The 24,851-nt window shown below is 41.4% G+C and overlaps 2 protein-coding genes across 6 annotated transcripts in view; one reads left to right on the top strand and one right to left on the bottom strand.

Annotated features, from left to right (window-relative positions):
- LOC111868255 (prostaglandin reductase 1) overlaps positions 1 to 24,851 on the bottom strand; it is a 46,943-nt gene that overhangs the window by 5,156 nt on the left and 16,936 nt on the right. For 3 of the 5 annotated variants that reach the window (XM_023858732.2, XM_023858736.1, XM_023858735.1), the window contains exons 3-8: positions 22,566 to 22,611; positions 8,184 to 8,240; positions 6,040 to 6,228; positions 4,932 to 5,050; positions 892 to 1,046; positions 107 to 218 (exon numbers count right to left, since the gene is read on the bottom strand). In XM_023858732.2, coding sequence (XP_023714500.1) covers positions 107 to 218; positions 892 to 1,046; positions 4,932 to 5,050; positions 6,040 to 6,228; positions 8,184 to 8,240; positions 22,566 to 22,611 — 678 coding nt within the window. Of the gene's footprint in view, positions 1 to 106; positions 219 to 891; positions 1,047 to 4,931; positions 5,051 to 6,039; positions 6,229 to 8,183; positions 8,241 to 11,046; positions 11,150 to 22,565; positions 22,612 to 24,851 lie in introns of those variants that run through there. The other 2 variants (XM_023858737.2, XM_023858733.2) reach the window with 2 other exon arrangements.
- Positions 11,365 to 15,633, top strand: LOC117282612. The gene is made up of 2 exons (XM_033752979.1): positions 11,365 to 13,361; positions 15,452 to 15,633. The coding sequence occupies exons 1-2, from the start codon at positions 12,287 to 12,289 to the stop codon at positions 15,463 to 15,465; spliced, it is 1,089 nt and encodes a 362-aa protein (XP_033608870.1). The 5' UTR covers positions 11,365 to 12,286; the 3' UTR covers positions 15,466 to 15,633.

The raw sequence follows: 24,851 nt of genomic DNA, 5'->3' as shown, positions 1-24,851 counted from the left end.
TGTTCTAGGCATCAGCCTATTAGACAGTCAATTTCTGGGAACTTCAAAGATGGATCAACTATTTATATTTTTATGACATTTTTTTTTTATCAGAAAGCTTGCTTACCCTGGGGAAGCTTGCTGATGTCAGCGTTGTAAGAAGAAATGGACCCACAAACTGAAATACGACCTCGGAATCTCATTTGTGAAATTACAGCACTGCTCAGTGCTCCACCAACCTAAGATTCAGACACTCGGTATATAAAATAATGATGACTATACAGCAGAATCTAATAATTGTTGACAATGTATAGACACTACTGATCACATTACAGAACACATAAAACAAAATTACAGTGAAGCAGAGGCAGTTCATTAAGAAATCAAATACAGATTAACAGAGGAATATCAGTTTTATATCAAACACATGCCTGATTTGGGAAATATAGAAATTAAACTATAGTATACTCCCAATTACATCAATACATGCTAATGAAAAGCAAAAGACACAAACACCCAAATACATTAACAGTATGTTGGAACAGATTACATCGGTGGTACAATAAACTCCACAAAATGCCAAAATCTCTTAGATCTCAATGTCTTACATATCCACAATTCTAGACTGCTACACATATGGAAAGGGAGAGGGGGTCACATATGAAGGTTACAAAACAATACTGGTGCCGTTCATCTGAAAATTTTCCAACTAAAAGTGCATGGCATCATATGCACATGAACGGCACTTTGAGACTTCCACTCAGAGGATTAATAAAACATTTTCTTTTTCATATTAGTGTAGTATATTTAGTTTTCAATACATAAGGCTTTAGTGAAATTATTACAACACTTTATTCAATTAGAAATATTTTTAGAATGTACAATACACACGATTATTTCCAAGATACTCACATTATCAAAATAGCAGTCTACACCTTCTGGAGTAGACTGTTTTAGAGCCTCTACAACATCTGTTGTCTTGTAGTTGAATGCTGCATCAAACCTGAGTTCATCCACCAGCCATTTCACTTTTTCATCCGATCCTGTGAACCCTATGACCTTGCAACCTGAAACAAGCAGTCAATCTAACTCATGTACAAGTGCATGCATTTTAATTGTACTTTAGAGTTATAAAATTAGAACATAATACAGAGGTCAAGTCTATCACCATGCATCATCTCACATGTAATGAAATAAATTTTGATGAGATGTGGTATAGTGATATCACACTAAAATATGTTAGACAAGAAGACACTTCACCTCAGTATTTCCTAGCTTGCTGCCATCAGGAACTCCAAAATGGCAGCTAAGTGAACCCTCAAGGGGGTTACAATACTACCATCACTTAATGTAGGGTCAGGGTATTCTGTGCAGTGACAGATGGATGAAAATTATGGAACTCTGGTTACAATAATTTTTCTGTAGAATGGGAAACATAATGGCAGAGATGAAATTTTTGTATTAAGTTTTCTCTTTAATGATCATACCAACTGAGTTAGGCAAGCAAAATTCTGCATTAACAGTAGCCACACGGATATTAATAAAGTAGCCTCCAGCGAACTGTTAACAAAACAAGCAAGAAAATTTTATTATATACAAAAATTCCTTACATACTTAAGCTATTTCTGAACACAGTCGCTGTCAAAATTGAGCCACGTTGTATCGAGGAATAAGTTTTTGTATGCCTGTGTCAAAGAAGCCTGTTGCCTGTGAGCTAAGCCATATTTTGTATTGTGAAACACTAAAAATATTGCGTAGGGCCATTCAGAATAGAAGACATGGAATGCTGACATCTGGTGTAGTGCTCCTCCATGACAATACACGTCCACATACAGCTGCTCACACTAAAGCACTGCTGGAGCATTTCAACTGGGACTTGTTTGAATACCCTCCTTACAGTCCTGATCTCAGCTTTGAGCAACTACCACCTGTCTGCTTACCTGAAAAAATGGTTGCAATCACAGCACTTTAACAATAGTGAGGAGTTGATGGAAGGTATCAAAACATGGCTGAGCTCACAGGCGGCAGACTTCATTGACAAAGGAATACAAAAACTTATTCCTCAATATGACAAGTGCCTCAATTCCGGTGGTGATTACTTTGGAAAGTTGCTTAAGTATTGTAACGTGTTGGGTTACTGAAGACGCCATAGAGATTGTTAATTGGTTTATTCAACAACCTACAAATCTCGGCTACAATTAATTATACAAAGTTGAGGGTTTCACACTTTATAACCCTATTCGCAATATTCAATTCGCTCTATTGTCAGTAGTCTACACGATTCACAGTACGGGAGCTATACAAGTGTCACTGTGTTACACACTCCCAATTAATTCTGTTATCACAAACCGTCGCTGATTATCACACATTCACTCATTCACTGCTGACTGGAGAGCTGTCTTCGGCACTGATACACTTTAACTCTCTCCGGGGACGGCTAAAAGTTAACTCGACTACAACTGAACTCAGCGATGGCCACATTTCAACTCACTCATGCTTACCGCTCAGCCAGCTTTTATTCCGTTCGCTGTTGCCTGTTGCCCGCGTCAACAGCTTCGTTGCATGCCACGTCACACTAGGAAGCGGTGCCGTGTCACAGTAGGAACCGGTGCCACGTCGTGTTTGCGTCACCGCGCGTTGCGTGTTACATCACCGTGGGGAGAGTGGCGGGGTGATGACTCGACTATTACCATAGTAACGAGAGCGCTACGTTACCGCCACGTACCGCTGGGGAGGTGGGGGTCCTCTGTTGCGCAACATGTCACAGTATGTACATATTTTTTGTATATAATAACTTATTTTTCTCATTGCTTGTTTTGTTAACAGCTCACCAAAGGTTATCAAAACAGCCCTCATATCTATATATTCTGTCCAAATCATAAGCTTTGTATGTCAACAATTACACAAATATCCAAGCATAAAATTTTGAGGTTATATCTGGCACAAACAACATAACTAGAACCTGTAAATTATGTACAGAATGGATTGCTAAATTATAGTTAATTAATTAATGTGTAATTACACTTTGTAGTTCTCTCCAGCCTCACCATATTGAGTGAAGCAAATGAAGAAAAGAAAGCAACATAATTCCTTCTGAGAACTATTTTTGGCAGTTGAATGTACCAGTTTATTAGTGCATAAACTGATCCGTGGAAATAAATTGCTTTCATAAAAATACTGAGCAATTTATGGACCCAGGGGGGATGAGAATCTTAAGACAGCTAATGAAGAGATGAAATTAAACCATAAACAGCCCACACAGTGGGCATGGTACATGACTTTCCTTGAACAGTTGACAGTTTCTCAAACCAGCTTTTACAGAACCTGAAGTTTTATCAGTATGTTACAAAACGGCTCAGCATCCTCAATCAGTTCAGTTCTTACTCTACCAATAACATGATGAAACTGATGAATAATATGAGAGAAGAAAAGAAATAAACATCATCCTATATGGTATATCATTCCTGGACTAATGATGTCTTTACTACAATGTAAGAAATCATGAAATCCCAGCTAATATTTGAGTAACCGTGACATAATAAATATTTTACGCTACATACGATGGGGTACCCAAAAGAAACCGAACTAATTTTCTTGTGGGGAGAGCTTTTGTAGTACCGCGTTTTGACGCTATGAGCGCATAGAGCTAACATTCCTGAGTCGATATGCCGACTACCGTTGCTTCAGAAGGTAAGGACTAGTTTCGGCAGAGTTTATAGTGACAACTGTTTTGTGTGATCGTCGTTTTTGCAATGGCTAATTTTCGTGAACAGCGTGCGGCGGTGAAATTCTGCTTTTTGCTCGGGAAAAGCGGAACAGAAACTCTTGAAATGTTAAAAACGGTGTACAAGGACGATGCTATGGGGAAAACTCAAGTGTCTGAGTGGTTTTCCGGTTTCAAAAATGGTGAAATGTCAATTGATGACAAACCTCGTTCTGGTCGTCCTTCCATGGCCCGAACACATGAAAATGTTAAAAAAATTCGTGAAATCATCAAGGAAGATCGACGACGGACCATTGAAGAAATTGTGGAGCTGTCGGGAGTGACTTGGAGCTGAGCGGCCAGATTTGTGGCAGTCGGGTGACTGGTTTTTCCATCATGACAATGGCCCTGCTCACACAGCCCTGTCTGTACGACAATTCTTGCCCAAAAATGGTATGACTCCTGTTCCTCACCCTCCATACTCACCCGACCTTGCCCCGTGCGACTTTTTTTTTTGTTTCCTCGAATGAAAAGAAACATGAAAGGAAAAAACGACGGAGACGCTGTCAAGCTTCTCAAAAGATGAATTTAGACAATGTTTTGAAAAATGGAATAAAAGACTAGACAAGTGTATTAGTGTAAGTGGAGAGTACTTTGAAGGGGATTGAAGGTTTGTGCTTAAAATTTGAATAAATAAGTTTAAAAAAAAATAAGTTTGGTTTCTTTTGGGTACCCCCTCGTAAATGTTACTTTATTAAGAAGCTGCTTTTGAAATAATAAGGTCAAATACTGTATGTAAAATATACAAAAGCACCATTCAATGTAATGTAGTCTCACGTTTCTTTTCGCAGTTTTCACTTCCATACTCAGTACCATATTTGCTAGGATGTATATATTAGCACCTTGATTATATTTCATACCAGAAGCATGGAGTTGGACATTGATCTGTAAGTCGTTTAATGGTACTGTATCAGCTAGAGGTTATTACACACTGAAACAGTTACTATTCAGGCATTCTCCTAAACAGATGGCAAATCACAATTCAGAATAGAAACAGCCTTAGCTGAGACTCAAACAAAGGACTGATTGAATACAATTAAAATGCACTACAGTTTAAGCTACTTCCTTGGTCATGTACTTGTTGCCAGGTATAATTTCTTCTGTGTTGTATCATGTACAATACTAATATTTAACGAGAATTCATCTGGCACATTGCAACACAGATCAGTAATCAAATAACTCAGCCTACCTTTCAGCTGAGCAATCTGTCCAACATGGCTACCAACTGCACCTGCTGCTCCACTGACCACTACAACATCTCCTGGCTTGGGGTCACATATCTCAAGGAATCCAAAGTAAGCTGTATTACTGAAATGCATTGAAATAATACACTGGTTTAAACTGTGTCAAAACAGGGTTCAAAAGAAAGATTAAGATGTACCAAGATTGATCAATGAATAAGGCATACACTCATGTGAAAGTACATTACAATTCTCCCCCATTAGTAAAATCATTGCTTATTTCGTTCTGTCAGTGATAAATTCCAAGATAAAATAGATTACACTCCATCACATAACAAATTGGTTAAAGAACCTAATGTGGATGTGTTACTATTCATGAACGTAAGTAAAGAACTTACAGTGCGGACTGTACAAAATTATACGTAAATGCATAAGTTCAGACTGAGGAAATATTTACTGCGCATATAAAGTAAACATTTCACTGATATCACAGGTGCAGAATTATGATACATTTTAACAGAGAAGTCACATACAATATATTCACAATTATCAATGTAGAGACTATCTCGTTTGCAGCATAACCCTTGTGCCCATACTTAGGTGTGTTCACAGTCCTAAGGAGCACACAGAAGGTTGCCCAGACCAGCCATCTGAATGCCAACCAAATGAATGCACATCCAGACTGGGCAATTTAGCAACTATTCTACATGAAGACCTGCATCCCTTTCTCCACATACCTCGAGCAAAACTAACTAAACATTTAATAACATGAAAAATGTTTTGGTCATATGTTCCAGAGAAAAATAAAACAAAGACTTATGTTTAGTAGACGTTTTTCTGAATAGCCTACAGCTTTGAAAATAATTAAATATACTAAATGCTAAGTGTACATTTCCAAATTTTGACATTCAGCAATCACCATTGTGAAAGCAGACCACAGAACATCTTTGATTACCCAGGTTTTTCAAATTATTAATACATCTTTCCCCTTTCATTCACACATATAATCAGGAGTAATCTGAATCAACAACATATACATAAGCAGTGGGCCTAACTGCTGACCCTTGCACCATGACCTTTAGTAATTTACTGTGTATATGTGTCAACAATACTCACCCTGGCATGCCCAGAACTCCAAGTGCAAGAGACAGAGGCAGACCAGAAAAATCTGGGATAATATATGGCTTCTCTAGCCACAACGAGGCTCCTGGGTCATCAGCATTTACAACAGCTCTGGTCTGCCATCCAAAGTCTCCTACAACATGCATTCCAACTTTATATTCTGGATGACAGCTCTCAGTGACTCTGAAAAGAGGTGAAGCACATATGAAATGAACTAAGAATGTTTTGAAGAAAGCAGTCTTCTGGGATTTGGCACCGTGTACATGTGGTGTTAACCGACGTTTCGGAGGAANGAAAGGCAAGGTTAAAGGCTGGGCACTAAGCTGGGGGGGGGAGTTGTTATGTTAGTCGGTCATGGCCTGTGTAGCCTTCTGGATATATATCTTCAATGTGCAAATTCTTGCTCTTAGACTGATACCAGGTAACAGTTCACTCATCACTGTGGCGTGTACAGTGCAAGTTCAATATGTCACACTGAGCTGCATCCCGCCTAGTGTCAAGGAGCTCGAGATAGTACATTCATCCAATGATTGTGCAAGGCTTTTAAAAGTGGCTGCAATGGGACCCAGTCTCTTAAATCATTGAGATAAAACATGCTGAAGGATTTAAGGTTCTCACAGCAGTGATTATGAAGGGTTATACTGTCAGGTGTCTGGGGTTCCGTGACAAATAATAATGGGTATTATTATTATTAGAGGGGTGGGTTTCCCCATGCACTTAGACCAGTTATTGGTTCATTGTGCGTCCCCCTTTAATTTCTACTGTCCCCATACCCTACCTGTGCTGGTGCGTGCTATCAGCCCCGTTCAGCCAACGAGGTCGGTACATGATATTTCCCCCATCTACCAGAGGCATTGGAAACTACTTGGGCAGGAAATTGTTGCCTAATTTAGCTCAGAGGTCTCCTAGAGACATGATCTTTTACGTGCCGTAAATCTACGACATGGGACCCACGGCTTAAAGTACCTCCCGGAGGACTTGTTCCCTGAATTTTTCCACCCTTAAAAATTCCACGACCTCCGCCGGGTTTGAACCCGCGTACCTTGAGTCATGAGGTGGGAACGTTAGCCCTAGACTACGGAGGCCACTAATAATAATGGGTAAAATCTTATACAATCAACTTGTACTTACAAGCTATCGCTAATTTACACAATTTACAGGTCACCGTTATACACACACTAGGATTCTCAGTCTCCACTAGTCTTATCCTGGTAATGTAATTAAAACAGTCACATTGTGACTAAATCTTCTAATCACACACCAAGGCTTCACAGGCTGACTTCTAATTATTCTTTAACTATTAACTTCCCGTAGCTACCTCATACAGAGAACTCCCATTCTTGTACTCTCTACTCTCTATTCTAATTCTCTAATTTCCCTAGCTACAAACAGATTCTCGTTAGCCTTGGGTCGGACCCATGGAGAACATCGTCTTCTCTTGTTAAGTACTATTGTTACCTGGCAATAAGTTGTAGCACGGTCCACAGAAAACACAGCTCCTATTGTTGGGTGTTTGCTGGAATGTGTATACTGAGTCATTGCCTAGAAATGGGTATATGTGTCACAGTATCATCCGGGATTTCACACCACACAGTACACAGATCTCTGTTTGCTATGTTTCGCACACTGGTTTATTGCATTCTTTGACCTTAAGATAAAGAGGATATGCTCCTAAAAGATGTCAGTTGACTTTCTATGTACTATGCAGCATTATATCCAAGAAGATAAAACTCTTCAAAACATACTGAATTTAGCATAAGTTTTCAAAACTTCAGAATCAAAGGTACAGCTAACTATTCCACCCGGAAGGATTTAGATAAGAATAAATCTATACTTTATTATAAACACATGCCATATATGAACAAGACATGTTGCAGCACATGAGAAGTATCATTTCAAGGTGCTATGAGCTACCCAACAGGCACATACTCACATGTACTAAGATGAGATCTCATACATAAATGTACAATGTGCAGAAAACTACAACATATTACCAACAGCCATTCAATTACCACAGTATTACAAACTGGAAAAGATGAAAATGAACACTGCATAGTATATAACTACAGAACACTGCTTCAGCAATGTGATCCAATTCAGGACTACAGAACTTTTCATCACACATTTATGTAACTTACTTGGCAACCTGTGTTCCTGTCATGGTGACTCCAGTAGGAAAATTATTTGAAAATGGCCTGGAAAATAAATGAATCTTTAGATAACATCAGTAACTCAGTATAAATTTTCTCCTGAAACTCTATTTGACACTTAAGAATGCAACTTCCACTCCACTGTCACATTGAGCCTGACAAATCTAAAATTCAAATTTCTTTGCTTTGTTCCATCATCATAAAGAGAAACACAGATACATCACACATTCATCGTTTTTTACAACATGTTTCAGCTCACTGAACCATCATCAGATATCTGACTTGCTCACATACACCTGTATTGGTGTGCCAGTATTCCTACACTGGCCAGTGCTGACATATTGGAATACCAGCTTTTTTTTTTTACTAATATGTAATGCCACTGTATATAAAATGGTGTGTTCACCTTTAAGATTAAATATTAATAGTTGTAGTTAAAATGTTAAATCACTAAAATCAAAAAGTGTTTATAAAAGGTTTCTTATGTTTTATCAGGGTGTAGTAGTTGTGCATAGCACTTCTACCAGTGTATTTCTCTGGGGTTCTTATGAGAAAATATGTGCTTTCTTTATATGGGGGGAGGGGCATGTTTTTTATCTTACCTTGTATTACTGCAATGTGTTTGAGGTGACTGAAAACTATAAATAAATTTCACGCACACAATATAACGCTAAAATATAATATTTCTAGCTAAAATTCAGACAAAATATATACAATCTACTGAGAACTGGAGGGTACTTGATAAGCAGTCTGAGTCGAAAGGCCAGAGGCTTATCTTACTTATAGACCTGGACTCTTATACTATTATACAGAGGACCGGTTACAAAATATTCACAGGACTCTCACAGGGGACTGTTAAGGTGTTGAATGATCCTGAAGTTCAGCACCAGGCAGAACCTGTGTCAGATACAGCATCATCCAACTCAGTATCTGAGGGGGGGGTGATGTACCCACTCCCTCAGTTGACCGGAAGAGAGTATCTGATGAGGAGACAATCCCTCCTCTAGTCAACCCGACCTTACCAGATCAGGGACCTCCCTTCGAGGAAACCATGTCCGATAAAGGAAAAAGTGCTGTGGAAGAAGTTATGGAGGACACCTTTCCCAGCATTACAGAACGAACACACAATACATACATACACACGTGACATTTACACACAACATTCGACTCATTCAAATTAACCGACACCACAGCAAGGCTGCTACGGCAATTTTAGGACGACAACTTGCTGAAGGAAAAGTAGACATAGCCCTTATTCAGGAACCTTGGATATATAGGGGCCAAATAAGAGGCTTAACGATTTCAGGGGGAACAGTCTACTCTGTGGCACCTGAAGAAAATGTGAGATCATGCATATATGTTAATAATCATATTAATGCTTTACCCTTACTGGAGTTCTGTTCCAGAGACACAATTGTGACTCGGATGAACCACCACCTTCCAAAGAAGTGAGGGACATCACTGAATATTGCCATCTTTGGAAGAAGCAGCTCATCATTGGGTGTGATACCAACGCGCACCACACACTGCGGGGAAGCATCGACATCAACCCAAGAGGAGAATGCCTCATGGAACATTTGGCGAGCTCAAACCTTAATATTCTAAATCAAGGTAACGAGCCTACCTTTGTGGTCTGCAATAGGCAGGAGGTTATCGACTTGACACTAGGGACAAATAAAATAGGAAACCTGATAAGTAATTGGCATGTATCTGATGAGCCATCCCTATTGGATCACAAATATACGTGTGCTTTCAAATAAGCAACATTACAGTAGATCAAGCTACAGGGGATGGACAAAAATATGGGAACACCTCGTGACATGCATGCCTGAATTGAAGTGTTTATTTTAGCGACGTTTGTAGGTCACGCTGTCGTATCTGCCCAACACCACTACCTGTACAACCTCCGCAATACGTTGCAAGCTTCATTTGTTGTCGAGACAGTGTTCCATAGCGTATTAAATCCGCGATCTTATCCACTAGCTCCTTATTACGCAACAGTTTCTGTCCTGCGTTAATAACGACAGACTTCTCTGCTAGCTACGGTTCAAATCTGCAGACAAAATCGTGTGACCTGCCAATCACCTTAAGATGTTGCCTGATATCAAACGACAAGGTTGAATGGTTGCCACGTGCTTCGTATCCCGCCCGAGATTGAATGGGGCGGGGGGAGTCCACTCATATTTTCAATCCCGTCATTCAAATGTTGGTATAGTACCTTATATCAATCGCTTCCTTCTGTGTAGATCATTGGTTCCCAGATTTTCTAACATTAGAGCCTCTTTTGGTGTTCATCAAACAGCCCCCATGCCCCGTATCAATTTATTTTACTGAAATAAAAGAACTCGTAGATTCTAAAGGGCTCTGACGATGGTGTATAACAATCGTAATTACACACAGACACAAGAGAGGGTCATAGGACAGCCTGAGATGAAGCCAGGATTTTGGAAATTAAAAGTGACAGCAGATATATGAAATACAAGGAATCGGCCCATATGGCATGTTTAACCAATCCGATCAGCCAGCCCAGTTTGGATACTTCACCCATTTGGATCCTCCTTATCAACAATAGGGTTAGCAACTCACAGACACGATCAGGTATGGCGACTCATTCTTCTTGGGTTTCTATAAGAATTTAATCCCGATGTTTCAGTTTTTATTCCACAGACAGCACTACTGGTAGACAAAAACAAAGAAGTTTTCACATCAGGGGCCGGATGGGCATTGCCTAGGACTTTTTTATACTTACAATTATTTTTACCAACAAAAAAGATTTCACAACATGAAATTCTCCGCTTAATCCTATGATGCATTGTTAAGTGTTCTCTAGTGAGTGTTTAACCTCCGTTACCTGGCCATGGACGACTTTTCTCGTTAAACAATTCCGGCCTTCAACCTTCAAGTGTCACTATATTATTGTATCTGACCAACTAACACGTAATTACTACGATACAAAAACTGTGCGTAAAAAAAATATAATATTAAAATGTTGCACTGTGCACTCTATAAGTGGCGAATCTTCCAATATAATCGCTAAACTCTGTTCCTTAATATCTGGAGTAACATTTCTGACAGGTGATTATGGAAGAGACGATTAAATGCAGCTAGAAAGAATTCTTTCAGCTGAATATGACAGAAGTTTTATCCGTGCCCCCCCCCCTCAAGGGAACCACTTCACGTGCCCACCCCCGCAGGAGGATGGGCCATCACGGTTCGGAACCACTGTTTCATACCCTTCCCTATCTGTCATTCATTGCCAGAATCCTGACGTTCGGAGCAACACAACCTCTGCAGCTGGAAAACGACAGTACGTTGGCTCACGCTGTTAACATGTCAGCAAGAAACAAAGCAACAGCAGAGCATGTGATAACTACCAAACACATTTTACTTCTCCATGCTAAGGGAGTTACTCAGGCTTACGTCCCACTGAATATTTCACTTGAAACTACTAGAACAAACAGTAACAGGCATACAGGAGGCGTAAATATTTATTATAAGCTGTGATGATTATAATTATGTAGGTTGGGATTTGTTGTTATTTATGTACTTACATAATGTGATATGAATGCTAAAAGCCGGACCAATGGAACAAAAGCAGGGGGCCGTTGCTATGCAACGGCGCAGTAAACACGTTTCCAGAGCAACGAATCAACACGCATCAACAGAGGAACTGCTGGAAGCAGTGTTTTCTATGGTCCGTGCACAGTCCGTTGCTACGCAATGGTGCAGTAAACACATCTCTGAACAATGAATGAACACGCAACAATAGATGAAGCGGTGTTTTCTGCATGGTCCGTTCTAAGGCTATATAACGAGGATCAATGGAAAAAGTTAGCAGCTGTGAGTTTCCAGTCGACGTTGGGGGTTGGCCGTGAGCACGGAAGCAGACGGATCTCCACTGTTACAAGCAGCTACCAAGCAAGATATAAACTGAAAACACTTAGTATGTACTATAGATCTGTAGTTACGAAATACAGGCGTTCAGTAAATCCATTTATCAATTCAAACCCTGTGTCTAGTCAGTGACACGTGACAGAAGTAGGACTGGATTGACTGTATTAAAGCCGACGTGACAGCTAACTACAGAGGACATGGAAAATTTGATAGCTACCATACGGGAAATGCAAGTCGGTCAACAAATGATAGTGGCTGATATTAAAGCCACAAGAGCTGACCAAAGAGAGATGGCAAGCATATGGACCCGCCAAAAGAATACGAGAACGGCGACAGAACATCTTCGATCCACCCAGGCCGACTTGGAAAAGACTTTTAGCACGCGAGTACAACGCATCATGAAATCCACGGACGAACGCATACGAAGCCTCCGTGAGATCAGTACACACGAAACTTTCATCACGCGCCTCGGCAAGAAAGAAGTGATGAATACGCTGTCTGAAGCCACGAAGCGTGGGCTCGAGACAAAACTGGAGGAAGCCGAAGACCAAGTGTGCCATAAGGGCAGCGGCAACGCTGAAATCTGCGTACATAAAAAGAGGCCGCAGCTGCCAGAGACTACAAGTAGCAGGACAAAGCGACTTCAGTGCTTGCCGAGTGGGGGCACCACCCAGAAGGATTTCACGGAACAAGATCGACCGAAACGAGAATACACGAAAAAAATGACGTCTGTGACATCAAAGCCGCCTACTCATTACAAAACCGCTCTGTGCGAACGAGTATGTTCAAACCTAAGGGCCATTGGACGGATAGGTGACAAGCCTTGTTTTGTGACTGTTGACACAGGAGCATCCGTGACTTTTGCCAGACCGGACATTGCAGCAGGGCTGCCCGAGAGAGAATTGACCAGGCGGATGTACCTGCGGTCGGTATCAGGACAAATTACCCCCATTTTGAAGGAAGCTTTCGTAAAACTGACACTGGGTGAGTGCCTACTAATGGCCTGGGTATTCGTCGCCGATATTATAGAGGAGTTCACGTTGGGACTTGACGTTATGTACGCCCACAGTGCAGTCGTGGATTTGGGGCGCCACGTGCTACGACTTGGCGAAAAGGAAGTACCACTAACACGTCCGAAGCGAGTAAGTTCAAATCTCTTTACGAGCAAGTGCTACACAGCATATGTTCCACATGATACAGAAGCGGCGGCAGGCCTGGAAGGATGCGATGAAAAGCTTCCCCAAGGACGGTGTAATGAAATAGTGCAACAGGGTGCAATGAAAGAGTTTCATTTTATTACTTTATAGTTTCATACAATGATTTTAATTTCATCTAGTTGGCTGAGGCACTATGATACAAGCCGGGAGGTCGCGGGTTCAAGTCCCGATGAGGTCATTGGATTTCTTTCAATTGATGTAATCCTTCCAGCCGCACTGTGGCCCCGGGGTCTAACAGAAATGAGTAATACAAAAAGCAAAGCTATCCCTGTACCAGGCCGTGAAGGCCCATAGGGTTGTGAGATATTGAGGATCCCACACTGGCGGTAAGGTTGTCAGCCTTACGCGCCGGCCGCGCTTTACCGGCCAGGAAAATTATTTAATTAATTCCTGGTACTCATTTCTGTTAGAGGATGAGTAAACCCCAGGGCCTAGTGCGGCTGGAAGGATTAGGTCAACTGAAAAAAATCCAATGACCTCATCGGGACTTGAAACGGCGACCTTCCGGCTTGTAGCAACCAACTACGCTGCCGCGCGCCCCAACAGAAATGAGTACCAGAAATATTCTTGGCGGCCGGCGCGTAGGGCTGACAACCTTGCGGCCATCTATGAGTCGACTGTCTAGCAAATGTGGGAACCTCCACGGCCACTTATAGGGATACCATTACTTTTTTACTTTTATGTGGAAAAAAATCGTGTTCCTTACAACTAAGAAAGGGGAAACTTCGTAAAGGGCGAAGAAACTCCTGTGAAATTTCAAATGCTTGAATACTCGAGACTTGCCCTAAGATCATCAGCTGTGTTCACATGAACTCTGAGTTGGGTGTAATTATCATATGTTTAAGCTCCGCCACCTAAGGGAATAGAGTATTACTGTAAAATTTCCTCTTATTCTTCATTGTATCACTGGTGCCAACCAGTCTGTAAAGGTAAAAAGGTAAGGTAAAATTGTCTCCATGCTTAACTAATTAAGCATTACGTCATGAAGACGTATGGGGGAGTGGATGTATAATTCCACATTTTCTTTACCTCGGCACTACCTGGAGGTGAGTGGTCAGCTTCATGGCCCGACCGCTTTAGCCCCGGGAAAGAGCCCTCGGTACCCATTGTATAGGTTGGGTGGACCCCAGAGCCGATCTGGACGATTGGAGAAGGGAAAATTCTAGACCCTACCGGGACTTGAACTCCGACCCCTCAATCGTCCAGCCCATAAGCAGTCGCTATACCGACTACGTTATCCCTGTACATCTATTATCTATATTGTAGCGTGGATGGGCAGAGCGTTTCTAGGCAGCGACCTGTAAACAACCTCCAGGCGCGTAAAGGGCACTCAACAATAGCATGAATGTTTATAGTTCGTTGCTAGGCAACAGTCAGCGCGCCAATAGGATGGCAATATGGCTATCACGTGACTGCCTTTCTATGGAGTCCGTGCCGCGACCGTTGCTATGCAATGTAGCGGTAAACACTCCTTCACAATACTTTTCTGTGAGTGGTCGGTGCGGAGGCTATATAACGACAGTTACAAATACAGTAGAACTTGGTTATAACGTCATCAAAGGGACCTAAAAATAGTGTCGTTATAAACGAGTGTCGTTGTAACCGAAATGGGCACTTCCACAGTAGCCTTATGTTAGTCACGAAAAATCTACCAAAAACCGAGTTAAAATGTTGCATTTTTTAGTGAAATACGTAGTTAAGTACAGACTAACGTAACATTAACATGGAATTGCCCAAATGTGTAATATCAAAGACATATTACAGCGCTTTTCACTGACAATACACACCGCACTAATACTGTATATTAAAGGTAGGCCTACTCACCAAATTACAGTAGATTACATCAATTGTTGTGCCTTACTGTACCTAGATACGAGTACAGTAATCAGTTATCTTCATCTGTTTCCTGTTACTTGCCCAATACACACTTTCTAAATTACGTTCAATGTCCATATCAGAGAAATTCAGGAATGAAAATGACGTTACATACGAGGTTGATGCATTTGTGCATGTCGTACTAAGCAAGGTATAAAAACAGTTGTTTTATGAGGAATTAGTTCGTACCATTGAATATTTGACGCAATAGACAAGGTGTCGCAGAAACCGATGTTGCTATAACCAAGTTTTACTGTATAATATTAACAGGTTTCAGTTTTTAAGTGACAGTGAGAGAGTTCTCGATATGAGACAGCCACGGGATGTTCATAGAAGCCCAGTGAAGACTGTGTTCATGTGTAATATTGGGAGTGTATGATCCAGTGAGACTGCTATAGTTTCTGTGTTGAGATCTGTGAAGACTGGGAATCGTAGAGTGTGTGCAACAGTGAATTATGAAGTGTGTGTGTAAATCAGCGATAGAGCTGTATTGTTTGTAATTAAATGTGATTAAGAGGGGTTGTAACAGAAATGTAAATAAATCTAACCATCAGAACTAGAACCCGTCATTTTCGTCACGTGTACCACCAAACACGTGACAATATGTATATTGAACGTAGTTAAGTGAAGAACTCTTATCATTTTATGAACTTAAATATTCCTGACTACACCAGCCTCCTACGCATCCCAACAACAACAAAATCATCACAACTGGTTCCTGGGCCACCCATCAAGCTAAAGCGAGAACGCCAGCACAATGGCAGAGAAGTTTGTCTGAGGTCGGAGTCGGCGGTTAGAGGTTAGTGGTGAGTGAGCAGAGAAGTAGACGACTCGACACTGTTAGACTTGTATCTAGTAGTGGCGTGCCATATAGCTCAGGTGGTTAGACGCCGACTTCCCATCGCGGCGGTCTGGTTCAAGCCCAGGTCAGGTCATGTGAGATTTGTGGTGGACGAAATGGCAGTGGGGAAGGTTTCGTCCAAGTACTTCAGTTTCCCAGTCCACCCACCGCTTGACACTCATCATCTATTATCCGGGGCTGGTACAATAGGCCAGTTACTGGCAGACATATAAAGTGGACTCAGCCTCACCCCATACCACTAAATTACACTTACAATTACAAGTTGTGTTGTAGATGTCACTTGGTGCAGAAGTTTGTCCTAGGTGTGGAATACTAAGTCATGAAATTTTATTAAGATCTTAAATGTGTTCAACTGTCAAACGCAACAATGTGTTATTGATTAATTAATTAATTAATGGAATCCTCAGTTACTCCTTATGGATTATGAAGTTCATTGTTATTTCTTGTCATGTGTCCAGGATGCAGCAGGTTGCAGTACTCAGAGGTGAAATATCTCGGATGGGAATCTTCTGGTAAGCTACAAAGCCATTCAGACTACGAGCAATACCTTTCATTCTGGTCCATTCACATAAAAAATATGAAACCTGTCATTACGACAATTCTGGGTTGCCACAGCAACGAATTCTCGAATGACAATGTGCTGCATGAACAGAAGTTATGCAGTGGACCACAAACGAGCAAGAAGTTTTTACTTCATTACATCATGTCTATTTTGTCAGAACTGATACTTTGATGTGGATATGTGAAGCACAATACATCTATTTACAGGGGCCGGTTCAAGATTGACTATTTGTATGTGTTATTTCTTTGAGATGGCGTTAAATGTCGGCCTCGAAATATCATTCGGTAACATGCAGGACTGGAAAGGAATGTGGGATAAAGGAGGGGAAGTTAATAGTACAGAGGCTTATACGACAACTGATGAGGCTTCCCAGTGAATTCTCAATGGGTGCGTGAGTTTACAAAACATAAATACCGTGCACCTGTCTCCTGCCATTTCATTTCACGCCATGCTTGCAGAGAGGGAAGGAACAGAATACCATATTTTTGCCTGTACTCAATGGGATAGCTCAGTTGGTATAGCGACAGGCTACAGGCTGCACAAAATATTTTCTCTACTCCACAGCATCCAGATTAGACCTGGGGCTCATCCAGCCCCCAACTGAAAATGTACCAGGGACTTTACTACGGCCAGGGCGTGAAGTTGACCACCTCCATTCAGTGCTGGGAACAAGAATGGTGGAGATATACTTCCACTCACCCATATGTCATGGTGCCGTGCGTAATTAATTGGACATACGAACAACTTCAAGTTCACTTTAACTTACATAAAAGTAAGCCTATACAGTTACTGCTATGTCTAACTGCAAGAAATAATTGAATTGTCACTTTCTGGATGAACATTAACTGTAGCAGTGGATTCTTCATAAGACAGAGAAGGAAACTGGAGAGATGTCAGCAAGATAAAAGTATGAGTAACTCCAAAAATAAGCGGCCTCCGTAGTCTAGAGGTAACGTTCCCACTTCATGACTCGTGGTACGCGGGTTCAAATACCCGGCGGAGGTCGTCGAATTTTTAAGGGCGGAAAAATTCAGGGAACAAGTCCTCCGGGAGGGACTTTAAGCTGTGTGTCCCATGTCATAACTTTACGGCACGTAAAAGAACCTCATATCCCCAAAGGGGATCACTGAGCCAAATTCCAGGACGTTTCCCGCCCAACAATAGCCTCTAAGGCCTCTGATAGATGGGGCAAGCATTATAGACACCGCTAAGCAAGTGGCCGAACACGCTTGCTCGGCGGGACTGATGGTACGCACCATTTATCGGTAGGGTAAAGAGACTGGTAGAATATCATAGAGGGAAGCACAATAGATCAAATTGGTCGCGGTGCATGGGGAAACCCACCCTCTCTAAATAACTAACTCCAAAAATAAATAACAATGATAATAGATTACAAAGCTAGTCATATGGGCTTAAGCATTATCTGACATCTCTCTACTCCTCAATAACCTGATGCTGTGTCTAACTGGGAAGAAATGCTTGTATGGAATGGTTAGTTCAACAAACAAAAATAATTTCTACCTTTTCGCACAATCTGATGGTTGTCTGCCGGGTTCAATAGGACCTGTCACTAGACTCAGTCCTATAGATAAATGAATCCAGTTCATATCCTAAGATACGTATAATTTCTATTGGGCAACACTATCAACCTCCAACTGCTGTCTTCCCTCGAGATTTTCCATTTAAAATCTGTATCAATCTCTCCAATCATGTTACATATCCCGTCTATCACACCCCCTTTCTCTGATCAAGAACAGTACTATTTCACAATGCGCTGAACTATTACAAATTACGAAAAGTTCTTCAATATGTAACACCACGTAATTTTCTACATCATACTGTCATTTCCTCTCTATCAGCTACAAACAATGCCCTCAGCACTTACGGCTGTTGAGATTCACATCATGGGTCTTATAGGAAATTGTGCTCTCGGAGATATGCATAAACGTTTCGTGAGAACATACTGCTTCAGTCTTCAGGAATGTAACAGTATGATCCTTCAAAATGTTAGTTGCTACTACCTACCTGACTGTAAAATGGTGCAATAACCAAGAACACCATAATCTAAATCGCAACACAATTACAGTCAGAGGTGGACAAATTGCATTCCTCCGACTTGGGGAACTACTGTGACAACTTTGTTTATAATATAGGGTGATTCATATTGAACCGGCCTGATGAAATGAGCTGTAATATAAAATATACCATACAGATATTAAAGTAATTTATACATGTCTTATCTTAGACTGTGTGCCGTGATCAGAGCAGGTGTTGAAAGTGTCCGCCGTTTTCAAGTTGGCACTAGAAACACTCGCTGTTCAACAGTATACTCCATGCCTGTCGCCTGCGCGCTGCAGACACGTTCGGGACTGTCCTTGACCTTGCAGCATAAGGGCTGCCACTTGCCAGATCATGCACACACCATTCGACTCAGCACGGCCCACGGATTATTATGTCGTAATTGTGAGCGGTTATATGCATCACCTGCAGAATTATTAGCAAATTCATCAGGCCGGTTCTATACGATTCACCCTGTATTTGCTTCTATACATATATATTGTCATACGTAGGGGGTATGCATGACTGATATTGTGAGTTCTAGATTTGACTGATTGGATTTATTAGGCATCTGTATTACAGTCTCACTTGACTACAATAGTTCACACATTTGACTCCTTCTGGATAACGAATCTCTCAATGTTGTCTGGATCTTGCACTAGCCTCTAGTCTTCTCTTCTTTATCCTTCTGTCGTATTCAGTCTTCTTTTGGTCAGATCTCTTCCTGAGGTAGGTTCTGGTTGAACCATATGGAGATCACCTCCTTGAAGCGTTCTCCTTCTGCATTTCCAATGTAACTGCCCGTTTCTGTATCCATTGCCTAGTAGGCGTCTTCAGTAGTTCTCCTGTTGCTGTGATTATTGAGACCTTCACTACTAAGTAACCAAATTTCTGTTGTTGACTGTGTTACATGGGTTTTCCTGGTTCCATATCTTAATGCTTTGAGTGGTTCGTTGCTGTGGATATTGACTTTCAATCAGTTAAAGTTACACTGCATGTATCAGAACCCTAGTAACTGGAGTTCAGTAGTTGTCTGTATTAGCTAGCTAAGCATGTTACAATATATTAAACAAGTTCTGGGAAAAACTAATCGCCCACTTTCCTTAATACAGCACAGAACGCATGGAACATGACTGGTCCAACAATTCGTCTATTGCTGCATGTGTATTTCTTTCCAAGATAACATATTTATTGAGCTGCTGCCTAGCAACCAGGGGGGGGGGCGAGCAGTTGCCTTGCAACATTAGGGGGATTCACACATGGACAAACATACAAGGTCCGTATAAAAAGTATCGGGAAAAATCTTTCCCTTACGTGACTGTACACCTCAGCATGCTCGCACCGCGCAGGCGTGGTAGTGGGGGTCTAACCTTTAACACGCACCAAGCGCCATTCGCCTGAGCACGTTCGTAGAGGCCAGGCCGTGTTTTCAGTGGACCCCTGTCGAGTGAATCGGTGCAAGTGCAGAATGCATCAAGTTTTGTGTTGGACTGGGGAAATCGGGTACGGAGACGTTGGGCATGATTCGCCAAGTGTTCAAGGATGAAAGCATGTCACAAACTGTAGTTTTTAAGTGGCACAAGCTCTTCAAAAGTGGCCGACAGAGTGTGGAGGATGAGCCCCGCGGTGGACGGCCGTCGACGTCAAGAACCGACGACAATGTGCAACGTGTGCGTGACGTACTCAATTCAGACTGTTGGTTAAGTGTGTGCATGATTGCAGATCGTGTTGGCATTGATAAGATGACGGTGCACACCATTATCACCGAAGATTTGGCAATGCAAAAGGTCTGCTTGAAACTCGTCCCGAAGGTCTTGACGGACGACCAAAAGCAGAGACGAGTGGCTGCTTGCGAAGACCTTCTGCAACGCGTTGAGGAAGACCCTGGCTTTCTGGACAATGTCATCACGGAAGACGAAAGTTGGATATTCGAGTACGATCCAGAAACAAAGCGTCAAAGTTCCGAATGGCACACTTCGGCATCACCTCGTCCAAAAAAGGCGCGAATGAGCAAATCCAGAATGAAAACCATGCTCATCGTTTTCTTTGACGCCCAGGGGGTGGTCCACTACGAATTTGCACCTGAGGGGCAAACAGTGAATGGAGCTTTTTACCTGGAAGTGCTAAGAAGAATGAAGAGAAGGGTCAATCGGGTGATGCCAGCCATCGCCAGAAATTGGAAACTGCATCATGACAATGCACCCAGTCACACCTGCTCCAAGGTGACCGACTACCTGACAAAAACGGCATCGCGACGGTACCCCAACCCCCTACAGTCCCGACTTGGCACCAGCAGACTTTTTCCTGTTCCCGAAAGTGAAATCCTCCCTCAAAGGGCACCATCATGGGACCCCGAGTGCCGTCAAAGAGGCTTGCATGCGGACCCTTAAGGACCTTCCGGAATCTGCCTACCAGGGAGCCTTTGTGTCGTGGCAATGCCGTTGGCAAAAGTGTATCGATGCACAAGGGATGTATTTTGAAGAATTTTGAGGCATTGTAGCAATATCTGAAATAAATCTATTTTCCCGGAACTTTTCCCGATACTTTTTATACGGACCTTGAACTTATGGGAGAGATTTTTAAAGTACACCAATAATATGGGTTCGGGTACCATGACATGGCAAGTTTCTTAAAGATGGGTTCAGCCATTCAAAATCTGATGGGAGGGAGACAGGGACATGGAGACAGCATGGAGATCGCAAAAGCCTACTTTAATTTTTCAAAATGAGGAAAGTATGCTAACAAAAATGTTGCCAGAATGAGCAACAAGCTCTAACGTTAAATCCTTAACTCGACATGAACTGTTTTACTAATCAACATTGTCAATACTTATTCATGCTGTAAATAACACTAATTAAGATAAGTTTACAACCTTCATTTACATTAAATCCAGTGCCTACCTTTACAATAATTTTGAAGCAGAGGTTCCTGAGGTTTGAAAATAATTTCAAGGGTACCTTGAAGGTAAAAAGAACCACATATTTTGCCACATCGGCTTAAAGGAGTCCACTACTGAGAACTGTTAAATGGTTTGCCCAGCTTACTACAAGATGAATCACTGGTGGCCAGAGAATACATGTGATTCATGCATGATGGTGCTCCAGCACATTTCAGCCATGGTGTGCCAGATCTACTCAACAGTACCTATCATAACAAATGCACAGGTAGAGGAAGTTGCACTGCATGGCTCCCACAATCACCTGATTTGAATCCTCTGGATTTCTATGTGTGGAGGCACTTAAAATCCTTTTATCTCTTCAAATCCTCTTTGCAATGTGGGTACACTTCACCAGCACATTATGAACGCCTGCCAGACTATCTGCAACTATCCCTGGGATCTTTCATGGGTTTAACTGTACACAGTAAGACATGCCCAAACTTATATTATTAAGTCTCTTGGGGGCACATTTTAAGCACTAGTAAATGCGTCATTTCAGCATAAATACTCAACGAAGCGTTTGTGGACCCATATTTATATTAACCTGTTTTCTTGTTTTGGTACATGAAACTCATTCCCAAACTTTGTCCATAAATTTCAGATTCACCCTGCATACTGCTACTTCTAATGTTAGGTATATGGTCTGAAAACCTGACAGAAATGAAGAACACTACGCATATTACACTCAAAAGAGAATATTCAGGAGCAGTTGGAACTAAAATCTACAAATATATAGTATCTGTTTTCTAATGGAACATAAAGGCACACAAAAGAGAATATTCAGGAGCAGTTGGAACTAAAATCTACAAATATATAGTATCTGTTTTCTAATGGAACATAAAGGCATCTCTTGCTCCAGGTCTGACATTGGGTTCAGGAGTTAAAATGAACACCTACACAAAGAGCCACAAACATTTTCACAGTATGCACAAACACAGAGTATATGAAATGAACTAATATTTACCTCATATAAGGATCTACACTCAGCCAAACAGCTTCACAGAGGATTTCTAAAATGTAAAATGTATACACATTTTAAAAAACATGATAATACCAGTTTGTAGATAGACTCACAAGAAAATCAAACCAGAAGCTTCTACATACTACTCGTAAATATATTATTTGTTTGTGAATTAAATATTAGATCTGTAGATTACTATATCTGAGTCTTTGTTTCAAGATATAAAAAGGTGAATTTGTTCCTGTGCTTAATTAATTCAACACTATGCCATGAAGACATATGTGACAGCACACAATGCTGTTTATATGGCATATCATGTAAAAGACTTTCAACTGATATTTGTATATACTATATTCCTAAGAAATGAGCTTAGTAAGATATTGTGACGTGGATGGTGCAACAGGAAGTAGGGGTCATGTGAACTCTGGTTTCGCGAGTGACGTCACTCCTTCCACAAGTATGCAACGCTCGGTGGGCGCCCCCTCCGCCACGGTGACGTGGCAGTGATTCCCACAGTGACATAGTGGGGGGATGTTGCGGTTGCTATGCAGCAGTAAACAAGTCTCGACAGCGTTGTCCAGCAACACCTGCAAACACGGTGACTAGGCAACAAGGACGCAAGGCATTTTCCCGTTGTCTGGCTGAGGGTTTATAAGATAACCACACTGCCTAAGGAGTCAGTTAAAATGTAGCAGCCGCCAAAAACAGTTGAAATATAGCAGCAGTCGCGGAAAGAAGACCCGAACGCGTGGTTAGAAGATCTTAGTGATAGTGTGCAATAACTGAGAAGTCAGCCAGTGAAGACTTACTGTGTGACTTAAAGACTCTGTGTGTGCTGTAGTACAGTTATATTGGGAGTGTGTAATTAAGAGAGACTTGTATAGCTCCCGTGTTATAAATACGTGAAGACTACTGAAGACAGAGTGAATATGTTATTGTGCAGGGTTTATTAATTGGGTAAACCCGCAACTGTGTTATAATTAATTGTAGTTGCGATTTGTAGGTTGTTAAATAAACCAATTAACAATCCAAACGGCGTCTTCAGTGGCAAAACATGTTACAGTATTAATGTCTAGTTGATGAATTGTACATGTTGGTTAAATTATTGAATTGTATAATTATTGTTCCTTTTATGAATGTGGCTGTAACAGGACTAGTTTCTGTTCTCAGAACTAATGTACATAAATTGTGACATGTTCTATATCCAGATGGCTTTGGTAGCCAGTAAGGATCTATGGAAATGGAATTAAAGATACAAGATACAAGTATAGCTCCACTCTTCTTGACCTTGGCTTTAGATGGAGGTGTATCAACTTCACACCCCAGCCTCTTTATCCCTGGGGAAAGAGACCCCATTACCCACTGGATAAGAGGCTGGGTGCTGTGGAGTAGACAGAAATCTTTCACCCCTGCCAGGAATTGAATCTTGCCATCAAGCCATAGCCTGTCACTGTACCAAGTGAGCTCTGAGGCGCTTGACAACTAAACACATTATTCACATACAGTAGCACATCTGTATCTCAGTTATACAGGTGTTGTTATTCTTGCACTTAATTAAGCATCACACCACGAAGATATGTGAGCAAGTGAGGGTTTAGCTCCACCATTCTTCACTTCAGTACTATAGACCTGACTTCTCAGCTTCGTACACCCCAGGGAAGAGTTCCTGGTACACACTATAGAGGGGCTGGCTGGCCCTCAGAGCAGGCATGGAGGTTGCAGAGAAAAGGTAAATCTCTTGTCCCTGCCAGGAATCAAATAGTGATTCCTCAGCTATCTACCCCACTGCTGTACTGACTGGGCTATTCAAAACCATAATATATCTTATATACCTTAGCACATCTAAGATATATTATGAAAAATATCAGTAGATAAAAAAAAAGACCCAGAAAAAGTTGTAGCCCTTAATGAAACAAATATATGTTACTGATATTTCTTTACCTTTGTTTCTTTGAACAGCAGCTGTTAAATACAACACACAGTTGTTTTATAAGTATGTATATAATATACAGCACTTCCTTCTGGAAAAAGTTGACAATACTCAGGAAGCAAAACACACAACCTAAATCATACTTTTATCCTGGTTACCTCCCTTAGAGAATAACAGATGCTACATACCACCACAAAAATACGGTTATATACCTACATGGTGTATATGTAATATAATTGCTCTACCAAATTTGTTTGTTTATAAAATGACCTTAATATATTGTAACATGTTGCGCGACTGAGAACCCCCCTCCACCCTCCTCTCCACGGTAACGTAGCGCTCCCCGCCACTCCCCTCCG

This window comes from Cryptotermes secundus, unplaced genomic scaffold (genome assembly GCF_002891405.2).
Source record: "Cryptotermes secundus unplaced genomic scaffold, Csec_1.0 scaffold668, whole genome shotgun sequence".
NCBI lineage: Eukaryota > Metazoa > Arthropoda > Insecta > Blattodea > Kalotermitidae > Cryptotermes > Cryptotermes secundus.
This window is presented reverse-complemented; position numbering and strand designations above follow the sequence as displayed.